Source organism: Colobus angolensis, unplaced genomic scaffold (assembly GCF_000951035.1).
Source record: "Colobus angolensis palliatus isolate OR3802 unplaced genomic scaffold, Cang.pa_1.0 Scaffold3, whole genome shotgun sequence".
Lineage (NCBI taxonomy): Eukaryota > Metazoa > Chordata > Mammalia > Primates > Cercopithecidae > Colobus > Colobus angolensis.
In genome coordinates this window covers 12,748,411-12,770,449 of record NW_012116265.1, presented here as the reverse complement: position 1 = coordinate 12,770,449, position 22,039 = coordinate 12,748,411, and the positions used below count along the sequence as shown (strand labels likewise).

The following is a 22,039-nucleotide window of genomic DNA, read 5'->3' as shown; positions in this document are numbered from 1 at the left end:
ATCATTTGAACCCAGAAGGCGGAGGTTGCAATGAGCCGAGATCATGCCACTGCACTCCAGCCTTAGTGACAGAGCAAGTCTCCATCTCAAAAAAAAAAAAAAAGTAGTTAAGTCGCATCACTGAATCTTCTTAACAAAGAAGATTTATGTCTTAACAAAATAGACAAAATGAGTTAAAGCCAACAAAATAGATTTTACCTGAAATTGTCTCATAACTCTCAGATATGTATTACTTTTAATCAATATGGCCAACACACATTATGCAAACACAATTACCTGTCTCACCGTGGCTGATTAGACAAAGAGTAGATAGACACCTGAGACCATTTGGGCCAATCAAGCTCTTTATCCTTTGAGAATTGAATATGGGGACTCAAGCTCCCAATTTGTTGCTAGAATAGTCTTGATGTACAGGTAAGAGCTGAGGCCGCCACAGAGAGGTGACCATCTTCACCTGTGTTCAAGAAGCAGCTGACAATGCTCACCTGCAGAGACAGAGAGAGGTGAGTGAAGCAGTGAGAGGAAATGAACTACACAAGCACGAGGAAATAAGCCCGAGAGAATACAGCCCCGGTTCCTGACAACTTCTAACTTCCTGGATTCAAGCCTTGTTATTCCCACTTGTATTTCCTGTACTTGGTTTTCCACAATACACTAGAGGCAACTGGAGGTGGTTAAATGCACAGATTCTGGACCCAAACCACTTGGATCCAAGTCCGTTATAGTACCTATCAGCAATGTTACTTCAAACAAGTTACTTAACCACTCTGTGTCTTCATTTCTTCCTCTTCTAAATGTGGACAATAAAAACAGTACTGCATTTGTAGTTGTGGGGGGGTAAAATAAATTAATGTGTGTAAAGCACTAAGCCTAGTGTCTAATTCATGGTAAGCATTACTGAATGTAAGCTGACCTTATATGTAAGCTGTCAAATACTATGACATCCTAAAAATGTTAGTTCCATGAATATTGGTACTCTATTATTTTGTTCTAGACACTTAGAACAAAGAATATATTAATACCTTGTTGCCTCATGATGATTTCCCTTTTGAAGCCTAAGATTAGTTCTGTTGATTGAAATCTAAAGAGCCTTGACTAAGGTTACATTAATGAGATCACCAGCCTGTAAGATCCAAGATGCTAATTCTAGATATAGTTTCTTGAGCAGTTTCATCAGAAACACTTTTGAACCATACGAAACATTAAATGCCTAGATGAACCAGTCAATAAAAAGGTTCTGGAATGGGGCTAGTCTAAAAGCATTGACCTGAGCATCCTAACCCAACTCATCTAGAATGAATAAATGTAGAGAAGGGAAGACACCTCTTATGTAAGAAGCTGTGGGTGGCAGACAGAGGTAGTGCTGTTTTAAGGAGAAGGGACAGAAGTTGTATTTCACCAATAACTCCCAAATTTATACAACTATGAAACCACAACAGCTGATATGATTTGGTTCCATGTCCCCACCCAAATATCACGCGGAATTGCAATCCCTAATGTTGGGGATGGTACCTGGTGGGAGGTGATTGGTTCACAGCAGTGGATTTCCCCCTTGCTGTTCTCATAATAATGAGTGAGTTATCACAAGAACTGTTGTTTGAAAGTGTGTAGCACTTCCCCCCTTCACTCTCCCTTTCTCCCACTCTACCATGTGAAAAAGGTGCTTTTGCTTCCTCTTCACCCTTCGAAGCACCATGATTGGAAGTTTCCAGAGGCCTCCCTAACCATGCTTTGTGTACAGCCTGTGGAACTGTGAGTCAATTAAACCTCTTTTCTTCATAAATTACACAGTCTTGGGTGGTTCTTTATAGCAGTGTGAGAATGGACTAATACAACAGCACACTAACTATGTCCATGTGACAGAAAACTATATTTGAAATACCAAAAGTTTCCTCAAATGTTTATTTTTTTTCACCGTGGCTCTCCCCTTATCTTCATTTCTGTCAGCTACACTGTTCTGCATTCATGACCTTAGAGATGGGATGTGACCACAGAAAGCAGAAAGGGAGAGGAATTGAGGAAGAAAAAGAAGAAGAAAATGCTTCATTTTCTTCCTAGCTTTTGAGTATTAAACACAAACATTCTCAGATAGGACAGGCTGTGTAATTTGTTGTAGGACCCTGTGAAAAATGAGTATGTTAAGCCCTTTTGCAAAACTGATTAAAATGTCAAAATGGCAACAACACAGCATTAAACCAAGCACTGGGCCTTTCTGAATACAGGGCCCTGAGTGATTGCACAGGTTACAAACCCATGAAGCCAACCCTGCTGTCACAAAGGAGTCATGCTATAAACAAATGATTTGGAAGGAAATACCATGGACAAAAGAAAAGAGATTCCCCCCCAAAGAAGAGACTCCTGACTGGGAATGTGCTAACACAGAAGAAGGGGGTCCTGGAAAGGGAGGAATAGGAGGTTGGGGAGGCAGGCCTGCAAGTGTAGGGAGAAAGCCTGTGTTGACAGAGTGCCCAGCCTCCACTCAAGCAAGCACTATTTATAGCTTGAACCTACCTGTTTTGCCCATAGGCATCAGAGGAGGATGTTACTGCAAAAGTAACCTGCATTGTTCTTGGTGACTGTCCAGCACAAGTGATGACCACCTACATCATTGGAATTTGCTTTGTTCCCTCTAGCCAACACAGATGGTCAAGCTCCCTTGTAGTATCACTGCACAGTTATAAGTCATAAGACAGAAGACACCAAGTATGATGTTATAGGTAAGTAAAAGGGAAATCCCCCAAATCTTGATTAGGTGGGACTAAATGGAACTACTCAAAATTCTCAATCAAGTCAGTGGTGAAATTCACTCTCTTTACATAGGCAGAAAACAATCATAAATGGTTGTTGACTCTTTCTATATCAAGTTTGCAAGTTACCTTCAAGTCTAAGAAGAGTCAAGATAAAAAACAAGCTATTGCAAGGATAATACTGCCTACTACTCAAAGAATCATCTTTAGCTTCATTGTGCTGAAGCTCTGTTGATCCCATGAAGTTCTTTTCAGCCACACACTTACTAGTTATAGGTAATTATCACTGTCAAGAGCATCACAGATATAAAACACAGCAATTTATATGCATTTAGGCCAAAGTGAGCCACTAGTAATGTACTAAACCAAAATTGCAAAACATTTCTGTAGTCAAGCAATATAGCCAATCAATAAAGAGGTTCTGGAATGAGGCTAATGGAATGCTCCACTTTAATGGGTACTGTCTGAAAAAAGATAAAACACACAGAGGCATACATTGCCTAACACCACTTTCTAATATTTGAACCATGCTAATAATTCCTCAATGAGAAGGAAAAAGTAGTGTTCTATAGCCATTCTCATTCATTACATTTGAAAGGATTCTGTGTGTGTGTTTAAGGGACCTGAGTGCACTTTTCTCTTTAACCTGATCACAAAGATTGATCATCATCTTATCTCATGTGTTTATTTGCCCCATTTTAAAGGTTATGCTAAAGAAAGACAATTGTCTTATTGTCATAGCAATTTGCTGAGCAATTTGTTGAGCAGACTATTAGAACATGGTTAGCCCCAAGGCATGTTCCAATTTGCTGAACTGAAACTGTAGGCACAAGAGTTTTTGCCTACATGATAATTGCCACTAAGCCAATTTCATGCTGTCTAAATCTTGATGTAAAATATTATGGGTTTCAGCATACCACTTTTGTTCCCAGCAAAGGTGGAGTAACAGAGACCAGATTTACCCTCCCACCAGAATTATACCAAAAAAAAGGCAAGATATATGAAGCAATGCTTTTCAAGGCAGTGGTTATCATACCAAGAAGGACCATGATCCCTGAAAGACAGGAAACAAATAAAACAAGCCTTATGATTGCCGCAACTTACTGCCTTGAGAGAGTTTCCAGGTCATGGTGCAAGGTGAGGGAACCCAGGCAGAGCCCAGTGGATTCTTTATACTGGGGAGACAAAGCTGACAGTTTGGGAAGACGCAGGTAGGTAGAGTTTGCAGGACAAACTACAGGATGTAGAGAGCTATGTAGAGAGAAAACTATAAAGGGTGTCCATGGAATATTTAGCAGAGTACTAATCATTACACACACGTGAAAAAAATGAGGCTGGAGAAAAAAGCAACTAGCAAGATTGGAGGTAAAATTGTCTGTTGCTCACAGGGGACCAGGAATAGTGACTCTTTCCACCAGCCAGATTTGAAATACCTCATAAATCATAGAACACTGGGTACAGTAATCAGAAGGGTCTTGCCTAGGGAATGAGAATAATCAGCCCTAGATTATATGCTGTGCTAGTCCCACCTAATAAAGCTCAAAACCAAGGTCCACAAATCCCACATTCTTTCAAAGTAATTTACATCTGACAACAAATCTCAAGAATATTTACATGAATGCAAAAATTCCAGTGCCCAAAATGGGTAATATTTACAATATCTGCCATCCAAACAAAAATCAGGCATGCAAAGAAACAGAAAAATGCAACTCATTTTCAGGAGAAAAATCAACCAATCTAACTGACCCAGAATTGATGTATATATATATATGTGTGTGTGTGTGTGTGTGTGTGTGTGTGTGTATATATATTCAAATTATTGAACAAGGACACGGTTGTACATTGAGTTTTGTACCCCAGAAAGAGATCTTGAAATTCTAATGCCCAGTATCTGTGAATGTGACCTTATTTGGGAATAACATCTTTAACAATATTTAAGTTAAGTTGGGGTTATAATGGATTAGCATGGACCCAAATAATATAAGGACTGATGTCCTTATAGGAAGAGGGAAATATGGACACAGAGACACACAAAGAGAATGCCTGATGATGACAGAGGAGAGATTGCAGTGATATAATCCAAAGGATGTCAAGGATTCCCAGCAACTACTAGAAGCTAGAAACAGTCAAGGAAACATCCACCCACAAAACTCTCAGAGGAATTATGCCACACCAATACCTTAACTTTAGACTTCTAGCCTCTAGAACTATGAACAAATTAATTTATCTTGTTTTAAGCCATCAAGTTTGTGGTACTTTGTTACAGCAGCCCTAGGAAATTAAAATAGATATCAAGGCAATTATTGTGTTTCAGATAGTCAAAAAGTATTATACAAAGAGATGTGGAAAATATGAAAAAAAGCCCCAAATTGAACTTCTGGAGATGGAAATCCATTTTATGAAATAAAAAATACATGGGATGGGATTAGTGGCAAAGTAAACATTATGGGAGTACAAAAAAGAATACTGAATTTGAAGATATAGCAAAAGAAACTATTCATAATCAAAGACAAAAAGAAAAATAATTGTTTACTGAGAAAAGCATCAATATTCTCTTTGTGAGACAATTTCAGTTAGCCTAATAAGTGCAATAGTTGGAATTCTCGAAGGAGAGGAAAGTGATAAGGCGAAAAAGACATATATGCAGAAATGGAGAAACAATGGCTAAAAGTTTTCCAAGTTTGACGAAAACCATAAACACACAAATCCAAGAATCTCAAAATACCCCAAGCACAGGAAACTTGAAGAAAAGTACATCAAGGCACATTACAGTCAAATTGCTCTCAACCAGTGACAAAATCTGAAAAGCAGCCTGAGTAAGAAAAAAAAAAAAAAGCAGATTATAAAGGAGCAAAGAAAACTTTGACATGAGATTTGTCCTTATAAACAATGCAAGCAACAAGAAAATGAAGTAATGTTTTTAAAGTAGTGAAAGTTAAAAATAATGTCAATCTATGATTCTATACCCAGAAATGATATCCTTTTTAAAAAAAGAAGACAAAATTAATACTTTTTCAGACACAGAAAAGCCGAAATAATTTATAACCAGCAGATATGTATGACAAAAAAATTAATGAATATCATTCAAGCAAAAGGAAAGTGACAGCAGTGGAAAATATGGATCAATACTAAGGAATGAGAAAGACCAGAAGGGGTAACGGTCTTATTATTTGAATCCCTTTAAAAGATAATAATACTGTATTATGGGATTTATAACCTATATGTGAGTACAATGTATGGCAACAGAAGCATGAAAGTTAGGCAGGAGAGGAGAAATGGAGTATAAAAAAGCATTCAACAAGTATAGTGCTGAAGGGTTCTTTTAAACCATGTATAAATTGGCATACTAGCAACTGAATGTAGACTATGATAACTTAAATATAGATGCTATAAACCTTAAAGCAATGAGTATAATAACCAGAGTTATAGCTAAGATTTAGCAAAGAAGATAAAATGGAATCATAAAAATTCCTTAATTAATCCAAGCATATGTTTAAAATAAAAGGAGAATTGGATCAAATAACAATGGGGCAAATAGAAAACTAATAGCAATTATCCACTTGAACCTAATGTGAATAATGGCATTAAATGTAAGTGATCTATACAATCCAAATGAAAGGCAGACATGGTGATACTGAAAGCAAGGCTGAACTCTATGCTGTTTATAAGAACTGCACATTAAATATGAAAACTCAAAGAGGTTAAAGTATGAAAAAAGCATACCATGATAACGCTGATCAAAAGAAAGCTGGATTGGCTCTACCAATAACACAAAAGTGGATCAAAAAGCAAAGGATGTCACAAGGTATAAAGAAGGCCATTTAATAACAATGAAGGGAACAAGAAAATAATAGTCCTAAACACGTATTTACCTAATAATAGAACTTCAAAATACATGAACTTCAAATTGCATGAAGAAAAACCTTACAGAAATGCAGTGAGGGGGAAAAAAAAACAAATCCCCAATTGCAGTAAAAAATTTCAGTACCCATATCTCAACAATTGACAAAACAAGTAGACTTTAAAATTAGCAAAAATACAAAAGGCTTAAACAATACTATCATCAACTTAACCTAATGACATTTGTAGAACACACAACTCCACAAAAGCTGATGACACATTTTTTTCAAGTACACACTGAATATTTTACCAAGATTGACCATATTCTGAATCATAAAATGAGTCTCACTAAATTTAAAAGTGTTCAAGTAATACAAACTATTTTCCCTGCGTATAATAGAATTAATTTAGAAATTAATAACAGAATATCTGAGAATTCATCAAATATTTGGAAACTAAATAACATGCTTCTAAGGAATCTAGGAAGAAATCTAAAAGAAAAATTAAAAAGTATTTTAAACTGAGTAAAAATGAAATTACAAGATATGAAAGCCCGTGGTATGTCTCTAAAGTAGTATACGGAAAGTCTACAGCACTACACACACACAATATTATACAAGAAAAATGGCCTCAAATCAGTGACCTCAGTCTTAAGAAACCTCACCTTAAGAAGTAAAGAAAAGAAGAGCAAATTAAACCCCAAGTAAGCAGAGTAATAATATAATAAAGATCAGAGCATATATCAGTGAAATAGAACATGAAAAAATAATAGAGAATGTATGAAACAAAAATTTGCTTCTTTAAGAATATGAATCAAATTGATAAACCTCTGCACAAAATACTTAGGAGAAAAAAGAAGATACAAATTATCAATATCAGGATGACAGAGTTGACATTAGAATAGATTATAAAAAATATAAGAGGATAAGAGAATATTATGAACAAACTTATGCCAATAAATTCAACAATTTAGATGAAACAGACAAATTCATTATATAACACAAACTGCCCAGGCTACCTCAAGAAGAATTATATGACTTGAATAGCCCTAAATCTATGTTTAGAAATTGGATTTATAGTTAAAAACCTTCCAGTAAGGAAAATGCAAGGTTCCAACAGCTTCACTGGTGAATTCTACCAAACAGGTAATTAAGGAATAATATGAATAATATCAGTTCTACACAAACTCCTATAGAAATTTAAAGAGGAAGGAATATTTCCCAACTTATTCTGTGATGGAAGAATTAATTGCACTCATACCAAAATTTGACAAAGAAGTTACAGAAAAGAAAATAACAGACTACTATCCCTCGTGAACCTCTGTGCAAAACTTTTAAACAGAATTTTAGCAAATCCAGTGAAAGAGTATATTGAAAAGATGATACGGCCAGGCATGGTGGCTCACGCCTGTAGTCCCAGCACTTTGGGAGGCCGAGGTGGGCGGATCACGAGGTCAGGAGTTCGACACCACCCTGGCTAATATGGTGAAACCCTGTCTCTACTAAAGATTCAAAAAATTAGCCGGGAGTGGTGGCGGGCGCCTGTAATCCCAGCTACTCGGGAGGCTGAGGAAGGAGAACCGCTTGAGTCCGGGAGGCGGAGGCGGCAGTTAAGCCAAATTCGTGCCATTGCACTCCAGCCTGGGCGACAGGGCGAGCCTCGTCTAAAAAAAAAAAAAAGATAAATAGATCATGATCAAGTGAGATGTATCCCTGTAATGCAAGGTGGGTTTAACATTCAAAAATCAATCACTATGATTCACCACATTAACAAACTACCATGGAACCGTCACCACAAGCAAGATTTAAAACAGTTTTATTACCCATAAAATTATCTGGTGTTCATTTGTAGTCAGCCGTATCCCACGCCTTTGCAACCACTGATCTTTTTCCTGTTCCCATAGTTTTGCCTTTTTGAGAATGTTATATAAATGAATCATTAATAGGAATAATTACATATAAATACATAATATTTTGAGTTTGGCTTCTTTCACTTAACATTATGCATATAAGATTTATTCCATAACAATACCATGGTGATTAAAAAAAAAAAAAAGGCTGGGTGCGGTGGCTCAAGCCTGTAATCCCAGCACTTTGGGAGGCCGAGGCGGGCGGATCACAAGGTCGGGAGATCGAGACCATCCTGGCTAACAAAGTGAAACCCCATCTCTACTAAAATTACGAAAAAATTAGCCGGGCGTGGTGACGTATACCTGTAATCCCAGCTACTCAGGGGCTGAGGCAGGAGAATCCCTTGAACTCGGGAAGCAGAGGGTACAGTGAACAGAGACCACACCACTGCACTCCAGCCTGGGGGACAGAGCAAGACTCCGTCTCAAAAAAAAAAAGAAAAGAAAAGAAAGAGAGAGAAAAAAAAAGATTTGTGCATGCTGTATCAGCAGTTCATTCATTTTTATTGCAGAATAGTATTCCAATGTGGAGGTATCAGAATTTCTTTATCCATTATCTAGTCGTGAGACATTTGGTTCGTTTAGTGATTATGAATAAACCTTCTATAAAATTTGGAATACACATATTTTACGTGTACAGTTTAATGAATTTTGATAAATGTATACATCCACTTAACCTCCAGCCTAATTAAGATATGGAAACCCTGTGTGTTCCCTTCTGTCTTTTTCTAGTCAATCTTTCTTGACTTTTTTTTTATTCTGATTTCCATAACCACAGCTTTTTCCTTCCTGTCCTAACCAAGTTCATGTAAAAGGAATTATGCAGTATAGAAGGAAGTGACATTCCTTTTATCCCAAGAGGAATAAGTGATTGAAGACGTTTAAGAAGGAAATAAGCACAATCTGATTTATGTTTGTAATGATCTTTTTGGCTGCTGTGCGAAGAATAGTGAGTATGCCACGTAAGTATTATTTTTCTTCCCATCTTCCAGGGGGAATACGGCTCAATAAAATTCCCAGGTCGACCAGAATTTCCGTACTGGACCCATCCAGGGAACCTGGAACTATTTCTGCCATTCCCGATTCTTCCCAGCAGATGGCCCCAACGTCCAGTTACTGAACTGCCTCGCGGAGCCGCGGGCTGCAATGTGAGGCGGCCGCTGCCGGTCGACTCCAGCATCAGACTGGCAGCTGGAGTTGGGTAGCAGCGAGAATCCTCCAGGGGTGCAGGGAGACAGCTTCGGCCGCACTGCGGGCTGGCCAGGGCTGCGTGCCCGTCTCTGACTCTCAGCAGAGGTGTCTCTGGCCAGGAGAAGCTGAAGTTCGGCAGGACATTGGCCCGACCGGGGACAGTTCACTCCGCGGGGACTTTCTCTGGATAAGGAGTGCGTGCGAGTGGGTGCGAGGCAGACAGGGTGTCTAGAAGGCTACTCGCGAGGGAAGGTGGCTCCTTGGATTTAAAGACGAGGAAAGGAGGGGGAATCTAAACTAGGCTTTGGAGAGAACTAATGGGAGGGGCGCGGGAGAGGGGGCGGGCTGGAAAACAGAGGGAACAGCCAGGACTGGTGTTGGGTGTCGGGGAACAGACGGAGCGGACTGCGTGGGTCCAGCCAAGGAAAGTGAAGCAAGCAGGCTTGTTTGGGTCGAGGTTGCCTAGGGAAGCGGAGCACTTAAGTGCCTCTTTTCCCCCTTCTCCAGCCTCCTCCACAGTGGTGAGGTCACAGCCCCTTGGAGCCCTCCCTCTTCCCACCTCCCACTCCCGGGTCTCCTTTGGCCTGGGGTAACCCGAGGTGCAGAGAGCTGAGAATGAGGCGATTTTGGAGGATGGAGAAATAACCCCGGGTCCCGTGGAAAATGAGGCCGGCGGACTTGCTGCAACTGGTGCTGCTGCTCGCTCTGCCCTGGGACCTGGGCGGAAAGGGGTGTTCGTCTCCACCCTGCGCGTGTCAACAGGAGGAGGACTTCAGAGTCACCTGCAAGGATATTCAACGCATCCCCAGCTTACCGCCCAGTACGCAGACTCTGTGAGTACCCGGGAGAGATCAGGGTCGGACCCAGAGACCAAGGGCACCTGCAAAGGTGGCCCGAAGTGCACAAAAGCAGTTCAAGAACAGCCCGAAGTTGTGTGTGGGAGTGTGTGTGTGTGTGTGTGTGTGTGCGCTAAAAACTTAATCGCCCACACTTGGGAAGGTATCATTGTTGACATCCTCATTCCTAACACAGGAAAAGTTTACAAAACTTTGATGTACAATGACAGTGAGAGCTGTTCTTTCCAACATGCTGCTATTCCGCACTTTGCCTAACCCTGGTTGAATCTGTCTCATTTGAATTAATAAGGATAATGGCATTTCAGGAACTGACCTTTTTGATCTTATCTTGGGTAATAAAAATTGCAAAAATATGTATTTCTCCTTTTTGTTTCTCTAGATGGGAGATTATCTTAGCAGTTCTGCTGATTCATTAAATTGTTGACAAAAGTTTAATCAGGGGCCCTTTTTAAAATGAACTGTCTATACAGTATCTATAAGTTATTTACTCAAATGTGAACTGCCAGTGAACTAGTGCATCCAGAACCCTGCTTTGTGATAGGCATGATAGAGGTATAAAGAAATGAAATTTCATAAAAGTATAGTACAATTATCTGCATGTTAAATGTTACCAAATTAGAAACCTGATGTTAAATAAGATTATGCACACACAACCTGTTTCTTAACAGCAATTTAAATCAGTAATCATTGAAACTGTAGACAAATCCAAGGGAATAAAGTCTCTCTTGATTGGTTATAAATAGAACAGAAAGAAAGCATAATAAAACAACCTAGGCTGGTTAAATCCAGTTAAGGTAAGGAAGTGCAGGTTATTAAAGAAAATGTTGATAGATGAAAAGAAATGAGAAAGCTGCACCTCTAGATTTTCTCAAGAGTTTAGCTCATGAAGATTATTTAACAGTAGATGAATATTTCAGCACAGAGATGTATTTCTGTGCTCTGAGATATCATAGTTTCTCAGCACACCTGAATTAATTAGTTCAATAACCTCCAAACAGTGTGGTAGTCATTCTCCATGCTGCCACCACAGAATAAAATGTGTAAAAGGTTTAATAGCCTCTTGATTACACCTCTACATGGGTTGCTTGTCACCTCTAGAATAAAACTCTTTTGTGCAGCCTACCAGATCTTTCAAGACCTAGTCAAGTCTTTCCAACCTCATTGCTCCTAATTTCTCTAACTTCCCCCTCCTGCTGAGAAGAACTTCTGGTGATTCCCCAAAGGTCCCTGCTGTTACAGCTGCCCTTGCCTTTCTTCCCACATTCTGTCCCCTCTGCCTAAAGCACATTTTCCCCATTTCTTCACCTGGCTGATGCCTACTCCCAGATCCAGATTCTGGATCAACCCTGCAGGAAGCTTCTCCTGACCCATGACCTTTAGGCTGGGTGAGCTATACCCACTTCCCAAAAGCATTCTGTGCGTGAACCTAACCCTAGTCCTTAGACATTGTCTGCTTTCTTGTAACTTGTTACTTTTTTGCATGCCCACCCAAGCAGGACACAAGCTTCTCTAACATAGGGATACTGTCATTCAACCCTGAATTCCTGAAGCCCTGGAACTACTCAGACACACACACACAAAAGCTTATGTGAATAAATGAACAAATGAATATGCCAGGTCTCTGAATGTCCGCTGTGTGTTGGAGAGAAAGAAATCCAAAGACATCACTTCTTCAGAGATTTCTTTAACAGTGGCAGAAATTCAAGTCATTGAAGAGAGATGTGGCTCTGACAGTGAAAAGGGACTAGTAGACATCCTGTTTAAAATTCCACCAAAAGTTGAGAAAGAACGGGTATAGTGAATGAGCAATGGAACAGGAGTCAGGAAACCAGCCTTCTCTTCAGCCCTTCTTTACTAACCGTGAAATTGTGTAAGATGACTGATTTGGAAGGAGCCAAATTTCCTTCTGAGTAAAAGAGAAGATTCAACTAGGTGCTTTCTAGGTGATGACATGTTGCTGATGAAAATAATCTGAGGGAAGGCACTGAATCACAAGAAGTAATTGGCTAAAGACAGTGGCAAGGAGGATCTGACCTTGAGACTAATGGAGAGGGAGGTAGTATGTTCTGAAGAATAAAGTTATTCTGAGATGGAAAAGAGAAACTTGATGAAAAGTATGGGTAAAACAATATGGTAGTCTCCTTTGAACAATGGCTACAACCATCTGCAACAGTAGAAAAATGATTTTTAAATCTTTTGGGGGCAGTAGAACTCTTCTGTTGAAGAAAAGCATACAAGAGAAGTAAAACGTGTAAAGCTAGCAATTATATTGTGTTTACTTATGGGGGGGCAGGTCCTGTTCTCAGCACTTTGCATGAAGTCACCCAATGAATTCTCACCAAATACAATTAAGTAGGTGATGCTATTATCCTCATTTTATAGATGAGGACATTGAGACACAAAAATAAAATGAAATAATTTGCTCAATGTTGCACAGCTTGTAAGTGGTAAAGTCAGGATTTGAAATATCATATCATCAACTATGGAGCCTGCACCCTTAAGCCACCACTCTCAGATGAAAAGTGTGTCTCGCCATACTAGTTTTCCCTTGATGGTCGTAGGCTTTGGAGAAAAAAGTCTGAAAACAAGTCACATTCAATAAACCCACTGATAACCTCAGGGGCTATTCGTCAGATAAAAGAACTCAGAAAGCAGGAGGTTAGCAGGGAAAGGAAAGAAGAAGGGAAGGAAGAAAGAGAGAGTGGAAGAGAGGGAAGGAGGACAAGAAAGACTAAATTAGTCTTTCTTGACAAGAAAGATTAAATTAGTCTTTCTTGACAAGAAAGATCAAAATCTTTGTCTAGATCTTTCTAGACAAGAAAGATCTGAGTTATAGAAGGTATTCCCAGCTGAAATAAACTAAGTTTTTGTCATTAGAAAGCCATTCTGGGTGGTGACCTCTTTTTGGAATCTACTTAATTTATACTTAATTTATACTTAAATTATACAGAATCTATCATTGAGACATGTTCTCTCACAAGTTTTATATTATTCAGAGTGTACCTCTTTTTAAAGTTTTTGAAGAGCTTACACTGGTTTAAAATGTAAGGTATTTTGTTCTTATAGAGTTATTTGCATTACTTCTGCAACCTTCATCAAGATGCTGTATAACCACTTCTTAGACATTTTACAAATTATCATGGTACTGAGAACAACTCTTTCTAAACCTTATCTTCTACTCATAGATTATTGTTCCGAAAGGTAAACAGCTCTCTTGCCCTACTATCCATATCCCAGCCCCGTGCTCTTATGGATGGAGGGGAGACAGTTACGGACTGTGGCCCTCACTGAAGAAGTGATGCTGTATCTTTTCCTCACTCCTCCCCTCCAGAAGGGTATGATGCTTTACCTGAGTGGAAAGTGAGGGAGAGCTGGAATGCCTACTTCCCCCACTGCCAGTGGAACATTCTAGAATCTAATGTGTAGGTAGTTTGAAAAAAATAACTCTCTTCAATTGAAAATTACTGATTTAAGGACACTTAAATGAAGCAAGAGAATAAAATTAAACATATAAATGTTGGCATATAATTATAGATCATATTATCTCAAAAGCAAGGATAACAAGATTGACCCATCACCCTCTCTTACTCAGAAAGTTGCCATTTGTTGCCCCTGTGCATGAGAAGATCCTTCCTTCTCTGAATAAGGAGGTGGAAAGGATTTGACAACGATTCTGGACCACTCTATGTATTTGTGTGGATTCTTCCTCAAGAAAGTGCTGACATGCCTTACTATGTTCTTTTAACCTACCTGCTTTCAGTTTCATTATGACAGTAATTGCCACATCTGCCTTCTCCAACCCCACTGCCATCTGTGGTCTTGGGTTTATCCATTTGTGTGCCTTCAGATATGTTTCTGAAGAAGCTGTTGTTTTCAGGTTCTGTTTTTACTCATTTGCATTCTGCATCTGTGGCACTAATCGATGGACTTTCCCAGTGTTTACTAAACTGAAGACAATCATTCATCATCTTTGGCATTTGTACCCTGTGTTCCATCTGTGCTGTTATTTACTCAGTATTTTTAAGTTGACTCACTTTTCTAACTGAAATTTATTTAGAAAGGTTACAAGTGGAAAATTAGCATGACTTGGTACAAATAGGAGGTAACCAGAAAACTAAAGACAGCAAAAACAAAAATATAATTAAATTCTAGCTACAGACTATTGTCTGTGAATACACTGAGCTTACAGCTGCCTTGTCTTTGTTAAAAAGGAAGTGAAATAAGTGTTAATAAGTATTAAAGAGATAACAATCTGTCATGGTGTCCTTGGTAGTATTGAAAGGATGGAAAGACAATAAAAAAAGGAATTCCTCTTTCACTGTGTGATTCACTGTTATTTAATGCCAGGTGGGCACTCCACCTAAAATAATCTCATGTATCTCCAAGTCATCTTTGTTCCACACTTAAGGAAATGTGAATGTTTTGTATATTTCACAATGGTTTTAGTCACAATCAGTGGTTGTAATCTGAATAACAATTGTTTCCAGCCTAAAGAGAAGCCCTCTGCTTCCACACTCACATGCTCCCCAAACACAGCCCCACACATATAAGGTGACTTCAGTTTGTATATCCAGGCTTTGTGAATTATTCTCTTCCATTCTCTCTCTCCTCTCCCATACATATGAAACAGTGTTCTAAGAGGAGTGAAGAATTCTGACCTGAATGTTAAAGGGGTTTGATTTATTTACTTGAGATGAACATAATAATAGACAATAAAATTTGTCCATCATATATATGAGAGAGAATATATATAGAGAAGGAATATATCTATATACCTGTATGTATATATATAGACAGATATATATTCATATATATATATTTAAATCAGTCAAGGTTTCTGATGATAAGTAATAGAAAACCCACTCTGTTTAGGTTAAGGAGGAAAAAAATTTTTTTGAAAGAACAACATGTAATTTACAGAATTACTGTAGGACCAGGCTTTGAAAATAGGCCAAGGCTTACGGTGGGCAAGGAGCTGGAGCTACAGTGAATCATCTGTTTAGGACAATTCCATGGGCAATATAGAAACCACAGCCACTGGACATCTCCAGTTTTGTAGCTGTCAGACTGTCTACGTGCTGCTGTCAATAATTTCCCAACCGTCCCTGTCTCTTTAAATATCCTACCCGAGAGTGGTATCCTGTATGGGAGCACTTGATTGACTGGCAAGCCATAGCTGCTGTAGGTAGGAAGAGGAAGGAGATCACCCGCCTACTTTTGGTGTCTGAAGTAGGAGACGCAGGACTGGGTCCTTCTAATATTCCACACGATGGGGAATTCCCCACCAAAGAGGGGCCATATGTACTCTACATTGCTCATCATTTCCTTCATTCTCCAAATCTTTACTAAGGACTGACTATATCCCAGACACTGTGTCATACTCTGGATTTCATGGAGAACACCACCAACATGTCCCTGTCTGCAGGGATCTTCCATTCCTGCATAGTATGGGAGCTCCATATTAATCAAATAATTACACAAACACAGAGTTATAATTGTACACAGAGTTATAATTGTGTAAGTGTGCTTGAGTGTGCTCTTAGTAGAGATGAGGGATACTTACTTAAACTGGGGTTCAGGGAAGGCTTTGAGCTACCTCCTGAAGAACCAGTAGGAGTTGAGTATAAGAAGTTTCAGGGGAGCAGGTAGAAGGTGGAGACATGGTGTTCCAAGAGCTTTGAAGAATTCTGACCTGAAAGCTGAAGGGGTTTGATTTATTCACTTGGGATGAACATATTAATGAACAATAAAATTTGTTACTACTCCCTTCATAACTCAGTACAGGTCGAGGTGAATTCTGATGTCCTTGGGAGTAGTTTCTATGCACACACACAAAAAATAGTTAATGGGGGTAGCTGACTTGGTAAATTAATATTTGGCTTGTTAAAGAAATAAATGTAAAACCTAGTTCTTTTTTGAGTTTTCTATGTATTTATTATTTTATTTGGAAATCTAATCATAACAATTACTTTGAGAAGTATTTTATCATTTAATAATATTTTAATAACTGATTCCCATATAGTTTAATAAAATAATAAATAAATGAAAACAAATTTAATGTATTTTATTTTAAAGTACTTGAATGCTTGATGAAACTTTCCCAATCCTTAGAAAATTCAAAAGCATCTGTTATATTAAACTTTACAAGTACCAGGAATCCTACGTTTTTAGACAGCCAGGCTCTAAAGTGAGATCCTCTGGGTTGAATGCCTTGGTCTGCTATTTCCTAAATACGCTTTTGGGAACATTGCTTAGTTCCTCTGGGCCTCAGTTTCTCCATCTAGTAAAAAAAGGTAATAATAGTCCCTGACTCACCAGATTCCTGGGTGGTATGAATGAGTTAATACTGTCAATGGATAATTTTCAATGAAAGGTAAAATTGTAACTCTCATACACCTATAAATTGAACACATGTTAAAGATTTTAATTAACTCACTGATGAGTGTATATGAGTTGCCTAAGGTTGCCATAACAAAGTACCACAAACTGGGTAGCTTAAAACAACAGAAATTCACTCTCTCACAGTTCTGAAAGCTAAAAGTTGGAAATCAAGGTATTGGCAGGGCCCATGCTTCCTCTGAAGACTCCTAGGACAAATCCTTTCTGGTTCTTCCTAGGGGCTGGTTACTGCTGGCAATCCTTGGCATTCCCTGCATCATTCCAATTATTGGTTTTAGGCCCACCCTCATTCGCTATGGCCTCAACTTAACTCATTACATCTACAAAGATCGTATTCACAAGTAAACTCACATTCTGTGGTTCCAGGCAGATATGAATTTGGGGGGATGCTTTAACCCACCGTAATGAAGAACCTGGTAAGATATTACAACTGGTTTAAAGGATAGCCCACAAGCTAGACATATTTATAGATTAGGAATATCAGAGTGACTATGCAGAGGGAGGCCAAACTAGCTTCTTCCCCAGTCGGGGAGGGAAGTTCATAGAAGCTCTTCCATGCGGGACAGAATTTACAATCCGTAGACAAAATTGTTTTGCGTTGCTACAATTATCTATAATCTAGAAAGGTGTAAAATAATTTCCATAGAGTCAAACTGAGAAACTTGGAAGGGTGTACTCTAGTCAAAACACAGCTTTTCATTGAAACACATTTTTCCCCAGTAATACATATAAAAATATAAAAAAGTTACCGCCTCGCAGTGAGTACTATACAGGTAAACTTATTAAAATCTCTAATTTCCTTTTCAACTTAAATCACAAGTCAAAATAAATTAGTCAATTATGCATTTTAAATTGAAATAGCAAGACCAATTTATTAGATGTCCCAACCAGGTCAACAACTTCTGTTAATACAAATACTCAAAATACCAAATGTATATTGATTATTCTTAAACTCAACACAAATACATTAAAACTATGGGTCTGATTTAGATTCTCATTTCTATTGTTAACTCTAAATTTTCCCAAGCTAAAAAATGTTTATTAATTTAATAAATTGATCTTCGTCCCCTAATGAACTCCAGGTTCCTTATGGAAACATCCACTGGTTTCCAGGTTCCATATATTAGGGTTGCCTTATCCAAACAGACCCTCCTCTTACACCTGTAGGGCAGAAAATATCTTTTCTTTACCCATCACATGGTGCATGGCTGAGATCCTACAACAACAACAAAAAACAGATGGACAAGAAAAAAACAGTAAACAATTACGTTTTACATGACATGGGAGCCTTCAGTAATAAAGACCCAAAGGAACAGAGAAAACTATGTGTTTTTATGGACAGTCGTACAGATTGCAGGACAAAAGGATGTGATCGAATGGTAATCAACTGTGGTCGGTAGTGTGGATCTTAGCAAGTCTTATTTGTTCAAATTCATCTTAGTGTCTCTGTGTCTTCATTCCTTTTCTCCTGGTGTAAGAAGAGCCCCCTCTGAAATGAGGGTCTTCCTACTTTAGAGGAAGACCAGAGATTTGTTTTACCACCTGATTCAGGGGAGAAGGGCAGGAAAAAGTGAGAGAGACCTTCTGCTTCTGCTGTTTTCTCAAATACCAAGGTGTCACGTTTGGGGATAGAATGTTTTGAACCCCATTACATCTGTCATTCAAGTGTAGTTAATAGCATTCCTTTCACTCTCAAAGGTGTCCCAATTTGGGGGCTAAATTACTAGTATTAATAGATCTTCCTATTAGACCGTGAAGTCCAGAGGCCCGTGGGACATGCTCAGCCTTGTGTTTCATTGCCGTAGGTGTGATTGTAGATAATTGTAGCAACCCACTTAAAAGAGGGTTGGTCTCAGCCAGGCACAGTGGCTCACACCGGTAATCTCAGTACTTTGGGAGACCGAGGCGGGCAGATCATGAGGTCAGGAGATTGAGACCATCCGGGCTAACATGGTGAAAGCCCGTCTCTACTAAAAATCCGAAATTTAGCCGGGCGTGGTGGCAGGCGCCTGTAGTCCCAGCTACTCAGGAGGCTGAAGGAGGAACATTGCTTGAACCCAGGAGGCCGTGGTTGCAGTGAGCCAAGATTGCGCCACTGCACTCCAGCCTGGGTGAAAGAGCAAGGCTCTGTCTCAAGAAAAAAAAAAAAAAAGAAAAGAGGGTGGGTCTCTCAGTACCACCTCAAAATCTGCAAGCCCCACATAGATAGTAGCAAAGCTCCTTCACTCCTTCAGTTAAGATTTGTAACTCTTTGGCTCTCTGAAGACACCTGAAATGCCTTTCTTTCTGGCTTACAGCAGGAGCCTCTTAGCTGATCTGCTTTCACTTGTGTTCTCAACAATCTATTCTTCACACAGCAACCAGACAGATCTGTAAAAATGTACATCAGGTCATGTCCTACCGCTACTCGGAACTCTCCTGGTTATCTCAAAGTAAAAAACAAAGTCCTTACCGTGACCCCAAAGGCCCTACTTGATCCAGATCTTCTTTATTTTTCTGATGCTATTTCTTATTGCTCTCCCTCGGTAATTCCGCTTTCATTTCACCCTCTCTGCTGGTCTAACACATGTCAGGCTTCTCACGTTTGATTCCTCCCTCTAGCTGGAACATTGTTTTCCCAGACATCTGCGTGGCTAATTTCCTCACCTCCTTCAAGTTTTTGTTTAATTATTATCTTCTCAATTAAGCCTTTCCTAATCACTTTATTTAAAATAGAACACTCCTGCTTTCAAACCAAAATTATCCCATAGCACTTGTCACCTTCTAATACACCACATAATTTACTTTTATTTTTTATTTATGTCTTTCTCCACAAGAGTCTTTATGTATTTCCCCATAAGAGTAAAAAGGAAAATTTTTATTTTGTTTTATTGTCATTTGTCTATTTTGTTCAGTTTATGAACTCCAAGTGCCCAGAAAGAGCTTGGTATTTAATAGGTAGTCAATAAATATTTGTCTAATAGAGGAATGAATGAATGAATGAATGAATAAGTGAATGGCCTTTAAGGCACTTTAGTGTCATTCCATTGGATCTCTCACACCCTTTTATGATTCTTTTTCAAAAAGTCCTTGAGTTTTATTGCTATGTTAGGATAGATGGAATTCTGCACTTATAGTTTCCTGATTATCTGGGATGTTTGTTTTTTAGATACTGAAATGACATCTGATGGAGTTCCCCTTTTTTCACTGCTTGTCTGGCCCTATGCTTACATTACTAAAACCATGTTAAAGGCATTACTCTGAACAGCCACCTTCAAGGAATATTAATTTTACCAATGCTTCCTAAGCTTTCCAAATGTAGTACTCCTAGGGAAGAGGAAAGGAGAAGAGTTCCCTATGATAGCTGGGGCACCTAGAAGCATTCCAGAACAAGCAGGGCTTTCCTTTGAACTCTCCAGTTGTTTTGTTTGTTTGTTTGTTTTTGTTTTGTTTTGTAACTACCAAAAAATCACAAATAATTTTTACCAAGAAACTTACAAATTATTTTCCGTTATATAACTGTTTTTCATGCAGCTTCATACATACCTTCCTGAAGTATTTTTCTGCCTTCCTGGTAACATCCTTTTGAATTTGCATATCTTGACCCGAAGGGGTGACTTGAAGACCCAACATGCCAGGCACAACAGGCCAGAGAAGATGTTTTTGGGAGGCAACATTGTGTGTGTTTAAAAGTCCAACCTCAACTATCAGGACAGTTTTGATGAGGCCAAGCCCATTAAGACATGATATCAGACACCTACATCCAGAATGTCCAGTTATTTTCATCTGTGTGAACAAACTAGCTATCCTGGGCCCTAAGTCTATTTTCTTAGATCACCTCTGATGAAGTAGTAAGCATACAAAATTCATAATGCATAAAACATATTGTTAAATGAATTAGTTTTGTCTAAATTTATCAGTCAATTTACTAGAGTAGTTGTTGCTTTTTATCTAGAGCTGAGAAATTTAAGTTGAATTGATCTATCTGGTTATTTCAGTGTTTCCTGGTTGTACAAAGTATGTTTGTTACCCTTCAGACTAAGGTTTATTAGACAAAAGTTCATGGGCCTCTTAGGAGTTCATGGTTGTGCTCTTAGGAATCTGTGGTTATGTGAAAATTTGGCCCATCAGTGCATTTCTGAGACTCTATAACTTTCCTTAGATCTTCAAAGATGTCCTTGACCCCTCACAAGTTAAGAAATTCTGCTTTGGAATAATTTGGCATTTTATAAGTATACTCACTATGACTCAATCTTTTTATTCTGTTACAAACAACCCTAACAGATATATTTTAACAATAAATGAAAATCGCCTGACCTTTGTGTGGCAAGCTGGCACAGTTAGTTACTACTTGAGACCATCATTACGACAGTTACTACTGTTACTACTTGAGACCGTCATTACCACAGTTACTACTGTTACTACTTGAGACCGTCATTATGAGACTGAACAAAGGAAGGAACATAGAAATGAAAATGTAAGACCAAAGAAACTGTTTTAAAGGACGGGTCCAGGGGAAGAAGAGAGATCTCTGCTTCTAGTGAGCAAAGGCAGCCCCTGAGCTTCCACAGCCCTTCGTATTTATTGGGTAGCAAGAGCAGGGAGGAGGAGGTAATGATTGGTCGGCTGCTTAATTGATCACAGGTTCATATTGTTACTAACAGGCTTCAGATGTGCCTAATTGCAAAAAACACTGCTCTTGGGGTGTGACTGCCCTCAGCATCCCTTCTGGGTGGCGGATGCAGTTTGTCAGTTTGCCAACATTCTGCATTTATGAGAACAGTTTGCTGTTTACCCATATAGCCTCCAGGGGAATAGTGAGTTGATCACGATCCTCACTCTTTCAGCCTGCAACACCTTTGAATGTGATGGTTTTTCTACTGAATATACTATTATGGTGATTACTTTCTTTATGGCTCACACTTAGCCTGTCCCATGATAGGCTCTTCACACAGAAGTCACTGAATGTTGCCACTTTTTCAAGTCAATAGTTGACAGATTTTTTCAAGTTTCTAATGCCTACTACATGATGTTAAATTCTTCATACTGACTCTGTTTCCATTTTTACTGAAGCTGGTCAACATACGTAATTACTCTCTGCCTTTCATTGCATTAAT

At 38.8% G+C, this 22,039-nt stretch overlaps 1 protein-coding gene across 2 annotated transcripts in view; it reads left to right on the top strand.

Moving 5' to 3' along the window:
* Positions 1 to 9,692: 9,692 nt before the first annotated feature.
* Positions 9,693 to 22,039, top strand: part of TSHR (thyroid stimulating hormone receptor) — a 164,759-nt gene continuing 152,412 nt past the window's right edge. The window contains exons 1-2 of one of the 2 annotated variants that reach the window (XM_011949468.1): positions 9,693 to 9,881; positions 10,195 to 10,520. In XM_011949468.1, the coding sequence (XP_011804858.1) occupies positions 10,351 to 10,520 (170 nt within the window). In that variant the 5' untranslated portion in view covers positions 9,693 to 9,881; positions 10,195 to 10,350. Of the gene's footprint in view, positions 9,882 to 10,040; positions 10,521 to 22,039 lie in introns of those variants that run through there. The other variant, XM_011949469.1, reaches the window with a different exon arrangement.